The 16130-nt window shown below is 34.4% G+C and overlaps 1 protein-coding gene across 1 annotated transcript in view; it reads left to right on the top strand.

Annotated features, from left to right (window-relative positions):
* NCAM2 (neural cell adhesion molecule 2) overlaps window positions 1–16130 on the top strand; it is a 277252-nt gene that overhangs the window by 142690 nt on the left and 118432 nt on the right. The window contains exons 4-7 of the mRNA XM_027648691.1: window positions 548–691; window positions 4953–5090; window positions 8288–8405; window positions 13909–14069. Coding sequence (XP_027504492.1) covers window positions 548–691; window positions 4953–5090; window positions 8288–8405; window positions 13909–14069 — 561 coding nt within the window. The remainder of the gene's footprint in view (window positions 1–547; window positions 692–4952; window positions 5091–8287; window positions 8406–13908; window positions 14070–16130) is intronic.

Below are 16130 nucleotides of genomic sequence, written 5' to 3'. Positions count from 1 at the left end.
TGAATAATGTTGTTTTTCCATGGTATTTCTAAATGGCTTTTGAGGTCTTCTGTTTTACTCAGCTGATGTTTTTCTCACTTAGTGAAGCTATACTTTTTTAGGTAGTTTTCCAAATTTTAGTGGTTTTGATGAAAGTTTCGATAGAATAAAAACATGAAGTTTTAATTAAGTAATAAAATAATGAGGAATAAAACACAAAAGAGAGTAAATAGACTATTAACATGAATACATAAACTTCGAAGACCCAGAGTTTCAAAACTGGGCTCTGGAACATTGAAAACAATGAAAATATATTTATAAAACATGAACGATTTATGTTTCATAATAAAATATGTTTGTAAAGTCACTTTTACAGACAGTGGAAATGATGTGTCTAGAACCATTTGAGTCTTATCTAGGAAAAATATATTATGGAAATAATTCTTTTTTATCACAGTGAGAAGGCGTAATAGTCACATTTATCTGATTTGATGTCACATGTAATTTTAATGCTGAGTGAACTGCAAGACACTTACTGTATTCTCCTTTTTTTATTTTTCCTTTTCAGAAAAGCTCACTTTTCGAGACATAGTGTCTCCACAGGAGTTCAGGCAGGGAGAAGATGCAGAAGTTGTTTGCCGTGTTACCAGTTCACCTGCTCCCATTGTCAGCTGGTTGTATCGGAACGAGGAAGTCACAACTATTGCTGACAGTTAGTATTTTGGTAACTCTTTCAGTTATACATTCCAATTAATATTAAAACATTATTGTAAAAGAAGACTAATCGCATTATAGTGGGGGATTTGACTAGCCCATGAGTCTCAGTATGATTTAACCAGGTTCTGTGGTCTGCAGAGAATATAGAATGGTTTCCTTCATATGTCTTTATTTCCAATTGGGAATTTTGTCTGGATGTAACATGAGGGTCCAAATGCCCAAAAGGTTGCTGTGAGCTCCTTCACAGGAACTCTTCCTGGTCTGCCTGGTACGTAGGAGTTGAACATATGTTTAAAGCACACACAGATGAGCTTCCCTGTGCACACAAAGCAGTGACACTGCCCACACACTGCACTGACTTTGGGATACTTGCATAGTTGCTCAGAGAATTCCAGGTGGAATGGCTTTTTGCACTCTTGTGAGAGTTTGTGTGTGTTGGGGTTAAGTTAAGCTAGACTGATAAAGCCCAGGTGAAGATAAACCCCACGTTCCCCACATACAAGTCCTAAGCCTCTAGAGGGACAATTAATTAGGGACTTAGAATTTCTTTGACTTACTGCCTCAAAAACTGTGAATCATTTGTCAGTGCTATCTCAATAGTCGTATATACCTTTATGGAAATTGAGACTTTCCACATTTTCTGGAAATGGAACTAACATTTTTAGTGAACCACCTTATCCACCTTCTCATCAAGCTTCGTCTCTGCATGTAATAAAACTCGGGGTAGCAGTATGCACTTAAAATTATTATCATTTAAAAAATAATTGCTGTTTTATATAAAAAATGAACATTAAAAGTTTATTTGGTGTCTTATGAAATGAAATAAACAAATGTGGTGCAGTTTCTTTGGGGAAAAAAAAGCTTGGTTGATGTTTCTGGACTTAGTCTTATTTTCCTCTCTATTGTAAAAGAAAATTTTGATTAAAGTTCTTTCTTACTTCTGTATATCCTATTTCTTTTGTCATCTAGACACAGAGACTAAAAAGAAATCACAAACTTCTACCCCCAAAAAATCTGGTATATATATGTATATATATATATAAAAATATACAAATATACATATACTGAAACAGTGAAGATTTTGAAAAATACAAATTCTGAAAACAAAACAAGAATTAGCAATTTAGGAGAATGTCATTTTCAGCTCACAGCCTGGTATGTACCTAGAGCACAGCAAAATTTGCAAACTGTCAGCCAGAAATACCTCCAGCTTGGGTTACAAGGCTCTAAAAAGACACAGACAATCCTTCTTGCTACCACTTAACATCTGATATGACTGAAGGGGAAGGTCACATGTCTGGCTGTTCTTCTAAATCAGGTGTTTGAAGCTGAGTGGGTTGAGTCCAGACAATATAGTGATAGGATGGAGGAATGTAATGCCCAGTTACTGTCCAGATCCACTGACTCTAATCTGTTTAGTGAAGGACAGAATTTTTATCAGGATATCCACGGGACAGTGAACTTTACTGTGTGTGTGCACCATCTCATTAGGTTGCCCAGAGACGTTGTGGAAGCCCCAACCTTGCCATTGTTCAAGGCCAGGTTGGATGGAGCTCTGAGCAGCCCGGACTAGTGGAAGGTGTCCCTGCCCAAGACGATAGGAACTAGATGATCTTTAAGGTCCCTTCCAACCCATGCACAGTTGATTCCTGCTGAATGAGAATACTATCATTATGTACTTAGTGCTGTTATTTCAGCAACATGAGCTCCTTTTTCACAAGCCTACCAAGGGATAAAACATGGAGAACAATGACTTCTAAAGAAAGTCACATTGAATCCACCTTCTGTTTTCTAAGCTTGATTATAATATAAGGTATATTAATTTTGACTGTATGTAGACAGTATTAGTGGTGAAAAAAGACCCAAAATATTTTTCTTGTGGTATAACAAGTTTACTCATGGGGATGTCTATTGTTGTTTCCATTATATTTTTCTTCAATGAAAGTTGCAAAATTATCCAACCAACACTTACAGTTTTTGCTTCTTGTTACTAAGGAACAGGAACCCTCCTGAACCTTCATTTTTTCAGTGTTTTAAAGAAATAAATATGACCTCCAGTCCTCTCGTTCTTCTCAGGCATTAAATATTTATGTAAAAAAAAAAAAAATAAAGAAAAAGTTAGCAATTAATTTAAGGAGGGGCTGGATCTCACCTTTTCAAAACATTTGGAGGCACAGTTCTCTGGGAATTGTGTAGGGGTAGGAAAGAAAAAGATTATATAATTTCTAGGTGGCAGTGTGTGAAATGGCATTAATGTTCAAGCATGAGTTTATAAACCAGACATAATTAGCGTAAATGTGTTGAGGACATTGATGTCCTGTAAACTTCTATCAGGTGAAGCATAATTAAATTTTCTTTTTTCATTTCTCTCTTTATTTTATGATAGAATTCTTGCTACTGAAACAGAAGTCATTTGGTTTCTAGTTAAAACTGAAAGCTAGTAAATCTTGTCATCCTCCAGTGCTGAAAGGATGACACTGGAGCAAATAGAACAAGAAAGGCAGCTGAATAACAAGTATGCAGGTTCTTCAAAACCCACATACGTGAACTGTAGGAAGCAATTTTCCTCAAAAGATTCCATTAATGTTGACCTTGGCCAACTTCCAGGCACCCACCCAGCCTCTCTGTCACTTGCCTTCCTCAACAGGTGTAGTGGGTTGACCCTGGCTGGATGCCAGCTGCCTACCAAAGCTGCTTTTTTCTATGGACAGTACTCCTCTTCAGCTGGTCAGGGGAGAGAAAATATAAAAAAAGGCTCATGGGTTGAGATAAGGACGGTGAGAGATCACTCACCAGTTGCCCTCATGGGAAAACAGACTTGACTTGGGGAAAAAATTAATTTATTACCGATCAAATCAGAGTATGATAGTGAGAAATAAAAGCAAATCTTAAAAGAATATCTTCCCCACATATCTCTCTTCTTCTGGGTCTTAATCTCTGTTCTGGTACCTGGGGCACCTCCTGTCTCTCCTTCTACACTGACCTTGGTGTCTGCGGGGTTCTTCCTCTCACTTTCTCAGTCCTCTCTTCATCTGCACGTGCTGTTGCACAGTAACTTTCCCCCTTAAATACATTATCCCAGAGGTGCTACAACTGCAGCTGGTTGGTTCGACTTTGGTGTTGAGATAAAGATGGAGATCACTTATGAATTACCAGCACAAGCAAAATGGATTTGAATTGGGGAAAATAAATTTATTGCCAGTTAAATATAGTTGGTTAATTAAACGCAAAGACAGAATTAAAGCAACACCTTCCCTCTGCTTTTTCTCAGTCTTAAATTTACTCTTTCATTGCTGACTCCAAGGAGAGCGGGGAGATTGGGGAAGGGGGATTGTGATCAGTCCATAACCGCTCCAGTGTGAGTCCTTTCAGAGGGTTGCAATTGTTCAGGATAAACATGTTGCAACACGGGGTCTTACATGGATTACAAGGTGGATATTATGCTCTTTCCTGGGGCCAACACATCAGCCTGTAAACCCAATGCACTAGTCCAGACAGACAGGAGAGGAAAAGTTAAATTTGCATCCAGTTTACTCTTGCAGATTATAACTTTGCTGCTGCATGTACAGAAAAGTGGTAGTTCAGAATCTGATTTTTGCAATGAACTTCAACTACTCAGAAAGGCCACTGAATTTCATTTTATTCTGGCATGTGCAGATAATAGAGTGCTTTTTTTTGGATTATGTCTTTGTACCCATTTCTATGTGGTGTTAGACTGTGGTGAGACACATCTTTGAGTAAGAGTGATTGAGGAAAGGAAGAGGGGGAGGGAAAGGGGGTAAAGCAAGCTGAAAATCATTAGACTTAATGGTATAGAATGGGCTCAAAGATACTTGGCTAATCTAGATAAAGAGAGAAGCAGCATTTTCTTGTTTATTTTATCATAAATTTCTCAATTTATATTTTGAATATTTTTTCCACTTAATCTTTTTAGGTATTCTATGTAGATGCTCATGAATATTCCACTCATTTTGCAATAAATTGTAAATTTGACTTAAATTTGGTGACTCCTTTGGTGATTAAGTAGGAATTTATGGATGGAAAATCCATACTGAAATTTAGGAAATGGCAATGCATTTTACAATGAGAAAACCCCCTAATTTCTCAGTGGACATTTTACTTATAATTAACAAATGTTTTCTCAATGAGCATTCATATTTTACAGAGAAAGTACATGAATATTACTAATTTAAGTTAGTGTTCATCATGTTGTCTTGATTTACTAACTCTACTTAATCTCTTATTTGCCTTTCTAGATCGATTTGCAGTATTAGCAAACAATAATCTCCAAATTCTTAAAATCAATAAAAGTGATGAAGGAGTATACAGATGTGAAGGAAGAGTGGAAGCGAGAGGAGAAATTGACTTTCGGGACATAATTGTTATCGTGAATGGTAAGGAATAAAAGTTGGTGAATTGACTTGTTGCTTTATTTGATTGTTAGATCCTATTTTAACATATATCAACTTCTAAAAAATACTTATTAAACTAGTTAATATAATTGTTACATCTGTTTAGTATTGTTTTCCCAAAAATGTAATTGCTTAATATTGAAAAAAAATCTAGTCTACTATGTAAATAGAATCATTGCATTTCACAGTATCAGTAAATATAAATATGTAAAACCCAATTGTTGTTATTAATCATTCACAGAACATTAACAATTACTACAAAACCTGAGTAGCAGATTATAGCAGTCCTGTTCACTCTGTATTTTTCAATGTTTTGTCATTTACAGTTAAACTGCAATTGATTTTTCATAATTATTCACCCTCACTGCATTTACGTACTTTATGAACTGTTTTAAAAGTCATAGATATATTTTATTAAGATTAAAAGTCTTATTTATAGATTTTTGAATTTTTTTTATGAGGAATAAAATTTATAAGGAGTTACCTAAAAATTTGAATTATACAATTTATAAGTTTATAATAAACCTCTAAGAAGGAAAATGAATTAATTGAGACAAGACGGGGCATTTTACTCAACCTCTCCTAAATTCAGGGTTGACCTGTTGAAAGATAAATATCTCTTCATATATTGCCTGGAAAGGACGCAGTTCATAAAGGTCATTTTTTATCTATGCCCTCTGTTTAATGTCAGTTTTGCAATGAAATTTTTTCTACCATGCATTTTATATTCTGAACCTTAAATACTTTGCCCTTGACTGGTCCTTCTTGGCAAACCTCAGTTTACAGAAGTCGTTATCTAAGTTGAATTCTCAGTTAGTGTCAGCAGAAAGAGCAGGTTCTGGCACAGGTATTGCTAAATCCCAGAAGTCAAGCAGCAGTCTTTGAAGCAGAATTCTTTAGATTGTTGTGGCTAGCTCATTCTGATGCTGCATTACCTCCACTCCTGGTTATCTGCAATTCCAACAGTGCATCCAGTGGCGTTTAAAATGCTGAATGAGATTTTCTTCTGCTGCTATTTATGTAGATGGATATGATTCTGCCTTCTGATCACCTTTCACTTCTATCTGATATTTATATACACTTGAGCTGAGAGAGTCTGTATTTAATCTAAAACACTACTTTGCAAACTGTGGTTTGACTTTACATAATTTATTGATGGATTAGAAACACAAATTGGGTTCTTCATACATTTATTATGACTCTAGACAAGAATTCTAACACTCACTTAGCTCTAATTTTCAATATTGGGAGGAGAAAGAATTGCCAAACAAGTGATTCTGACATGGTTGCTCATGTAGAATGGCATCAATTAAGAGCTATTTTCTGCTTCATTTATAGTAATAAATGGGTCTTCCTACATAAAATTTGATGTATAAAATTTGGTCCAAAATAGCTTTTAGAGTAATATCCAGAAATAGATGAAAATTGTAGTGGTCTTTTGTTCACATTTTAGTTCAATACGACATACATACAAGAATAGAATCAAAGATAAACAGATGTCTTCCCAGTAATAATGATGAGAAAAATAATTCCATTTCATTGTCATTACTGTATCTCTTAGAAGATTAAGGCACGTAAGTAATGTGCTTAACCAAGTCATAGTCCTGTAGTTCTTATTTGTGAGCAGTAAAGAACCTGCTGCTTCTGGCAAAAAATTGGTTCATCTCCTCATGTTCCTAAGTGTATTTTCACATAGAATGCACTGAAAAGTGGCTAAAAATAACTAAAATGTATTAAACACTTTTTAAGCAACACTTTTTTATTGGAGATGGAGGAATTGCTGTTGCACACCACATGGTTTTTGTATGCTGAGTAGAGAAAATTTTAGATAGGAGAGAAGTGATCTGTGAAAAACAGTAAAACACACCGTAGAGAAGTGTGAAAAGTGTATAACAACATAGGCTTACTATTTACTGATAATTCTGGTACATGATTTTATGATAATTTGATATATTTAAGGTTCAGAAACTGGAAGGGCTTCTGAAGTAGAATATTAAAGATGAAATATTTGGAGCAAAGCAACAGAAGTTGATTCTCAATGTTTGATGAGAAAAACCGTTGAAGTACATTGGGAAGCCAAAAGCAAATTCATTGGGGTTTTCTGTTACGTCTTCTTTTCTCTAATGAAGTATAAATGTAAAAGGGATAACTGAGTAACTCTGACAGGATGTTCTTGCTAGCAGAGACCTGTATTTTCTGAAGCTTTAATCTCCTTTTCCCTTTCCTCTTCCTTTCTGTGACATTCTGTCTTTTACACATATCCTCTTCCTTCCAATCTCCTGGGATTGTTTTCATTTGTATGTTTCGTAGAATCATGAAATGGTTTGGGTTGGAAGGGACCTTAGAGATCATTTAATTCCAATACTCGTGCCATGGCAGAGACACCTTCCACTAGAGCAGTTTACTCATAGTCCTGTCCAACTTGGCCTTGAACACTTCATATTTGCTTATTAGTCAATGGAAACAGACCTTGGACAGACATGTGAAAATTACCAAATGAACAGATATATTAAATGGCAGCCTGTGAGTTGTGCTGTCTCAAATATTATTGCTAATTTTTCTGTCTCGTAGAGGTTCTCTGGGAACTGTTACAATTTTAGTAATAACTTTAGTAATGACACATCAAGAACAGAAACCATTTGTCGCTCTCAGAACTCAATTACAGTTTTTAGAAATACGAATAGATTGTATCCATTGGGTTCTATCACATTTCCACTTTGAAAGCTGGTGATACTCCTGCCCAGGAGGTATGCAAGAGTTCAGCAAAAAAAGTTAAATATTCATAATCAAGACTCCTACATATGGACACCTCTTTTAAAAGCACTATCTGACATCAGAGCATAGTTTTATGTCTTATGTATGTATTGTCTTATACCTTCGGTATAACTACTGTCATCTTAGAATCTTCTCTATGAATATTGAAGATCTGCTGAAAAAGACTTTAAAATATTTATTCTACAGAAAAAACTGCTATAGATGTCCTGAAAATATTAGAAGTCCTGTGTTTAAGAAAAGGAAAGAAATACTCATAGAAGTGTTTCATACTGTGACTTGATTCCCAAGTGTAACCATAAATTCCCAAATTAGCAAAGGATCCTATCCTGCACTTTAAATTGCTCCAGAAACACATAAATTATTTTCTTTTTCATTAAAAGGATGTAATGTATGATTTTTTCCAGTTCCCCCTGCAATTATTCTGCTACAGAAATCCTTCAATGCCACTGCAGACCGAGGAGAGGCAATAACTTTGTTCTGCAGAGCCACTGGATCACCTCCACCTGAAATCAGTTGGTATAGGTGAGTTCATTTGAGGGCTGCACATCAGGGCACATTGTTTTTATGCCTCACGATTTTCCACCACAGTCCATTAAGCTGTGTATCCTTAATTTCTCTGCTGAATTTTAGGAGCATTTGCTGTCTGTTTCTATTGTAACTGCTAAAGCTAGATTAAGCATTAATAAGTGAATGAACTTGCACAAATTCAATTGCACTCAGGTTACCAGCAAGTGAAATAAACATAAAAAGTAACAAAAATACCGTATTGTCATGATTTCTTCATGTGTGAGTGGAAACAAAGCTGAAGAAATGAGTCCATTTCCCAAAAACAACACAAGAAAAATGTAACAACAACTTTTCACATGAATGTATCAGGTAAAAAACATAGGCATTTGTGCAATAAATAAATGTCCAATACAAATCAGCAATATTGGTAAAAAGATAACATTTTTCCCATCTGTAAAAATAGATTCTAACCCTAACTCTCCATTTTAATGAGATTGAGAGGAGATATGGCTTCAGACACCTGTAGGACACAGAGATGTTTCACTGAATAAGTTTCAGTGTAATTTAATATAATTTTAAAAGTTTAAAATGCTTTGAAAATAGAATTGCTTTTAAAGCTCATGTATGGTTTTTTGATTTTATCAGTGACATGAGCGTAGTACAGCTATGTCATTTGGGAACACTTACCGTATAACATTTGTAAAAATTTAAATATCTATACACTCTGTGTTCTTTCCGTTTGAACAAAGATGTGCATCAGTCCTGGGATATAAAATATCTCAACACCTCATACCAGTGCACATTTCTATTTTAGACCTGAATAATTTGCATCTACTTATATTATTTCAGGTGAATTAAAAGGTCATTCCATTTGCAAAATGGGCATAGAAGGAATTTCCTTTAATTCTTAATCTTCTTTGGAACCTTTGAACAATGTTAGACTAAGGTTATTTTCCTTTGACTGATACCTTCATCTTAATAAGCCGAACATCAAATATGAATTTGAATTTTTCTTTTGTGCAGGTTGAATCCCAGGAAATGTAAATCAATAGAATGAAAAGTTGAGGAATTAATGTATCTTAGAATTCAAAATTTAGTGAAGAGGAGGAAAAAGATACCCAAAATATGTAGAGCCCAAATTAAGGAACTGATATTGAAGTCAAACTATGGTTTAATATTCCTTTTATTTAATGTCTTTGAAGTAATTTTTTACAGTGTCTCTCTTACCTGAACAAAAATCTTAAGAGTTGCCTGGAATCTGCTATCCTAAGTGACTTTGGTTTAATACAGCCAATATTATAGTGTCTATATTGTTAAGAAAGAATGCATAAATTTCTGCAGTTTGTGGATATCCCTGTTTATTGTTGTGAGATTTTTCCCATGTTATGTAAATATATAGTTTACGATTATATAATATATAAAAACATACAATATATTTTAATTTTGTATATTATATATATATATATAATATTTTACAAATATTACAGAGAGAGGCACTTACCTCTGTGTCCACTTACCAGAGCCTCCTGAAGGATTGCTTATTAGTTTGCCAGCCCTGAAAGTGCTGAGTTTTTTAAACTATTCATTAAATATTTTTAAAAGATTTTACAAAAACTTCACAGGCTTGTGGACCGGGTATTGAATATTCAGTGTGGAGGTTTCTGGTTTGTTTCCATTTCAGGAATGAAGAATATTGGCTTATGTGCCTCCCTTCCCTGTTGCTTTTTTTTTCCCCCTTTCATTCTCTTTTTATTTTGTCTTATTAGATTGTAAATTCTTGTCAGTAGAAAATATTCTTGCTTTTATATTTCCTGAAAGTGAGAGGTTTTTAAAGTGGTAGGTGGGAAAGGCCCCTTATCCCTGTGATAGGATATTATTATTGATATGCAAACAGGGAAAAAAGACGGAGACAGATAAATTATTTTTTTCTAGAGGAAACAAAAGTTTCTCAATTGTAATATAGTACTAAATTTCTGCATCAAATTTCTAAATTCTCTGTTCTGAACATTTAAGGTTTCTTTTCACCAACATATAGATAGCCAGTTAAAAGAAATCAGAATCAGCTGATCTCTTTTCCTTGTCTTTGGCCTTACCTAACAATTATGCCAAGTTAAAGACCTTTGCTTTCTATAAGACTTTAGATTCTTTTTCTTTAGAAATTAGACCGAACATAGAAAAACTAGATCAACATAATCTTTCTTGATTTTGAGAAAAATCTAAAAAGCATTGTCAGTGGTAGGAAAGTCTATCAAAACTGATTCATCTAATATTAATGTGCTTGTCATCCATTGAGAACCTAATTGAATCAGTTTATCGGAATCAATAGCCAATTATTCCCAATTTCATCTTGTTCAGTTTACTTTTTGATGTTGAATGTAAGTTTATAGTAAACTCAGTTTTAAGTTTCTATTTTAATAAACAAGTGGAATTATGGCTTTAACTTGATTAAATTTTAATGCTGATTTTGGAAGGGTTATAATCTTTGTTAAGGGCAAGTTATGGAAATAATGTTCAGTTTTATGTCCAACTGTACCTTTTATCTTTGTGAGTTCAGTCACTTTATTTAATTTGCCTCAGGTTAACCATTTGTAAAATGGGCATGTGCAATAAAATGATTTAATGGAAGTCTGTTTTCTGAATTCTCAGAATAGCTACGTGTAGCTAATAGCTTCAGAAAGATGAAAACTATTATCATAGAGAATAATCATGCCATTTCCTGATGTGTCATTGCAAAACACTCAAAAATATACCAAGCTGAGGAAAAGTTCTGAAAAAAAGGGAATGATTTGTACTCCATCCTGCTGGAAGATTTTCATTATATAGTATAGAAAGTGCATCCGTGTCTATTGAGGTGGTTCATCAAGATTATGGACTTTTTTTATACCCAGTTCAGTGTTCTTGTGTTGCCTTTTAAAATGGGTTCTCACATGAATTATTCGCTCATTGGGTCTACTGAAGTTTCTCTGGCGAGGACTGCAGAATTTGTATCTATCCAAAAGTAGCCCCACCTTGCTTACAATCCACTGATATTTTAGTCAATTCAAAAGTAGATTCCCTTGATGTTTCTTTTGTTTCCTTTTTGGTTTCCAATGAACTGAGTTTAACAAGTCAGCTTCAGCTAGGGCATGAAAAATGTCTGTATTTTTAAAATCAGATGACAGTACTATTAAAGTGACATATATTCCTCTGTTGATTGTAAGCAAGATGATGAACAAATAGTCTTAAGCTTTAACCTCTTTAAGACACTGCATAATGTGTTCAAGCTTGAACTGTTTACATTGACCCTTTTCATTTCCAGGTGCTGACGATGTTTAAGATTTTGTCAATTTAAAATGAATGTATCTGAACTAATGTGTATTTTTTTTTTCTCAAAAGATATTTTAGTTCACTTAAAAATTAGTCATTTTGAAACACCTAGGCCAGAAGAAAGGTCAGCAAGGTTTAGTTGCTGCTCTATTTAATATATATATATATATATATATATATATATATATATATATATATATATATAGAATGAGAGAGAGAGAGAGAGTGGATATTTCATGGACCAAGAGAATCTAATTCTTTTGCTGTTTAACTGATATCTCTATTGAAGCTGATATTGCATTAATGTAAAGATAACCTTCAGAGAAGCAATGCTCTAATGAAATTAAATTAGCCAGGACTGAAAGATTAAGATCCTAATGTAGATACAAGTCATGAACTGGAAATCTTTACTCATGCGAATAGTCCTGCTGAAAACATGATGATTGTTTACAATTGTGGTGATAAATTACACCGGTAAAGTTTAGCTGGATCAATTTCCTGATCTTTACTGACAGGACTTAGAATTATCTTACAAAAGAAATAATCTGCTTTAAATGTGTTATTCATATTTTCCTGTTATCTAATTTCAGCATCAGTCTGAATCTCTCGTGTTCACTGGAGGGTCCAGGGAAATGCTCATTTCTGCTTAGAAAGTGCCATAGATATCAGTGATTTGTGAAAACAGGCATCTGGAAGTTACTTCTGACCTTGAATATAGACTTTTGTCTCCTAAAAGAAATCACTGAGGAGTTTTTGGTTGTTGGGGATTTTTTATGGTTGGTTGTTTATTGCTGTGTGGGTTGGTTTTTTTATTTGTATGTTTGTTCTGGTTTTGGTTTTGTTTTTTTTCTGTGAGACCACCTAATGTGGAAAACTAGATTATTATTGGTCTATAAAACAATTTCTATGATTTGCTTTAGAAACAAAATGAACAAATATCACAATAATGTCTTGAAGTTGACAGCTAAGTGGACTACAGTTATTTACAAAAAAATGTTACTAAAATGCAAGCTATATAGATGCCAGGAGATTCCTATTAACAGATATTAATGCTCCCAATAAATAAGCAGTATCCTCACTTTTAGGGAAAATATAATTTCAGAAATTATGAAATGTAAGTAATTATCGTTAGATGAGAATCAAATGAAAATAATTGTTGCTTAAATCTTGAGTTAAATTTAGATGTCCAAAACTAGGCACATTGAATAGAATAGAATATTTTAGTAATGTATATTATTTTTATTTTAAAATAATCTGTTTTCAATAAATTGGCGTTGTCAGCAGCATTATCAGTGCTTATGAAAATCAAGCAATTTCTAGACAGGTGGTTGTGAGAAGGGGCTGTTGATGAACCAACGGAAATAAGATCAAAGGAATCCTTTACAAACTAGGCAGAATCAGAAAAAAATATTAAAAGTTAAAATTGCACTCTTAAAAAAGAAGCTGTTTGTGCGTGCCAAGGTGCTCAAATGGAACGGTCAAGCCTCGCTCAGCCCTCAAAATTGTTCACAGGTTTTATTATTTCTGTACCATCTGGTCAGAACTCATTCTAACATCTGGAGACATGCCTGCTTACCAAGTTGTGGCTGGCCAACAACAACTGAGTGGAAATAAATTGGAAGGGTTCTTGATGTGCCAATAGGCTCTACGTGTATGTAATGTAAATTTTTTAGAAGTTGCTAAGTTGTTACTACTGTTAACTGCAGCAGTTAAAATTAGAAAATATGTTTTTAAATATTTTTCACACACAAGTGTGTATTTAAACAATTTCCTTCTGTCCTTCCTTGAGTGTAAACCATATGTCAGAGTTCTATTCACAACCATTTTTCTAACGTTAGGTCAATATAGAACGTTTAAGAACAAAGATATCGTAGTATTTTTAATACATATTTATTTTATAACCTGACAATAATGTTGTGCAGCTGGGGTCTTGAACATCAAGATGCAGTTCAGAATGTATTACCTGTGTCTAGAATATGCACATTCTTATGGTAAAACACTGTGATCCTGAATACCAATTTTTGCCATCCTAAAATCAATTCCCTTCTCTACATATTGCCAATTAATGCATTTTTAAGGCCAGCATATTAGCAGTCTCTTCCCTCAAGTATTATTTTCAGCATATTGATGCTTTCATAGACCATAGGTTTGGAAACCAGTAGGTTTGGAACCTACTGGTTGAGTTATACATTGTTCTTATTTTTTTTTTCAGGAATGGCAAACTTATTGAAGCAAATGAAAAATATGTGCTGAGAGGAAGCAATTCAGAACTAACCATAAGAGATATTAAAAATATCGATGCGGGTCCTTATATCTGCAACGCTAAAAACAAAGCAGGAAATGACAAAAAACAGACATTCCTTCAAGTTTTTGGTAAGTACTGCATAGTATGTCCCATCCTGCCTTTTTAAATATAAACAGTGGGGAAATGAGGTGATGATTCACAATTTTCAGTGGAACAGTATTCCTGCAAGGTGCCTACTGATGCAGCAAACCACCCTCTGTATTATCTTACAGCTTCTTTCGTCCCTGTTGGCTCCTTTAACCTTTACACCTGAATTTAATTTTGAAAGGCTATCTTCAGAATTTGCTTTTCTGCTATTCAGATACAGTACAATGAAGTGTTAAATTGTTAATTCACTCTGGTTTTCGTTTAGAAGTTGTCTGCTTGCATGATAACCGAGAAAGAGGGGGAAATTCTGAAAGGGGAAAACTGGCTTATTTGGACTTCTAAACAGTGAGGGTTTTTAATAAGAAAACATCATGCAGAGATGTTCCTGACTTTTTAATTTGTGGGTTTTTTTCTCGACTTTCATTTTTTAAATGCATGATTGCAGATGTAGTCGTGAAAATATTGGCTGATCTGAGTTTCAGAGGATGAAAGTAATAACATCAAAACTCCTATTTCTCTTTCTATACTCCACCACCCAATCTGTGTTAATGATTCTCTCCTTCACATAGAACTGATAATTTATTTGAAGTTTTGTTTAGATGTAACCTGGTGAGAGTAGGCATCTGTGAGAATGTAGAAAACATTCCTAAGGATCACCGTGCAGGAAAAAGCTGTAGCTAACTTATGAAAAACCTACAAAAACTGAATACATTGGAGGTTTTTTTACATTAATGATAGCTTGCAGAAGAGAGAAAGACTATTTACATTTGAAGACTTAAAGGTTGTACTTAGAACCATGGGAAATCAACTTTCCAGCTTAAAAAGAAAAAAATTAAAAAAATTAAAAATTAAATATACAAAGTGAAACAGTTCTAACAGCAGAGGGTAATCTGGTCCCTTGCATTGGAAGAGCTTAGCTGTTGGATTGAATAATACTGTCCTTTGGGATCTGGGAACCTGAGGCTTAAGCCATTGTGTCAGATGAACACATCCCACTACCTTTCCTATTTGAGAAACTCTTCCCAGCCCTCCACACTGTGCTGTCTCCAGAGCTCTGTACTCCAGGTGGGTTGCCCAGCTATTGGGCTGTTGCCCTTGAAAGTTGTTGTTCTTGAGGTACTCGAAAGTTATTCTCAATTATTTCATTCTTTCATCTTTTAGCAACCACTTTGCTGGGGACTCCCTGAAAAGCTAAATCCAGATGTTTTAGTAGACGTGATTAACTGGTTTAATACATTTTGAACCTACACGTCCTTTTTGTTTCCATGACATCCTAGACTCATAAATTTCTTATATCATTTCTTTCTGGCATGAAAAATATTTTCTTATGGGTAAGTTTGGAGCCTATTAATCTCTTTGGCTGATAATTATCATTTTAAGATAAAAAGTGAAGAATAATTCCATAGGTTCTTTTGATCAAGTGTAGTTTTCTCTCTTACTAGTTCATTTATTTTTGAGCTATGACTTTTCAGTCAATTTAGCTTCTCCTTCTGTGGAAACCATTGTGAATCTCTGAACAGTGTATTCCTGTACCTTTCTGGTTATAATTCCATGTGGCAAGGTGGGAAAGGCACGCAGGGTTTGTGTTGTGAGGGGAACTGATCTTGGTGCCCTCTCACATTCAGTTTTTCTCTCTAGCTCTCCCCAAGTACCAAAACAGTGTTTTCACAGAACTGTTTGCAGTGTCTCCCACATCTCTTTCCTGAGTGAATAATTTAGAGGTTAATGTAGCAAATCTTGAGCACACCATCAAGTGTTCATATTTAGTTACTTTTCCTGTGTGCTTTACTATTGAATATATTTAATTTAAATTATAATAACCTGTATGCTGGTAGTTAGCCCCTGTGTCATGATTTCATCCAGTAGGCAGTTAAGCATCACACAGCAGCTCACTCACTTCTCCTTGCCAGCAGTGGGATCATGGAGAATGCCAGAAGGAAAAAGAAAAATAAAATTAATGGGTTGAGATAAAGAGAGATAATGGAACAGAAAGGGAATAATAATAATAATAATAATAATAATAATAATAATAATAATAATAA

Source organism: Corapipo altera, unplaced genomic scaffold, assembly GCF_003945725.1.
Source record: "Corapipo altera isolate COAL_440 unplaced genomic scaffold, ASM394572v1 58, whole genome shotgun sequence".
Taxonomy (NCBI): domain Eukaryota; kingdom Metazoa; phylum Chordata; class Aves; order Passeriformes; family Pipridae; genus Corapipo; species Corapipo altera.
The sequence above is the reverse complement of the archived record's forward strand: the minus strand, read 5'-3'. Positions and strand labels throughout refer to the sequence as shown.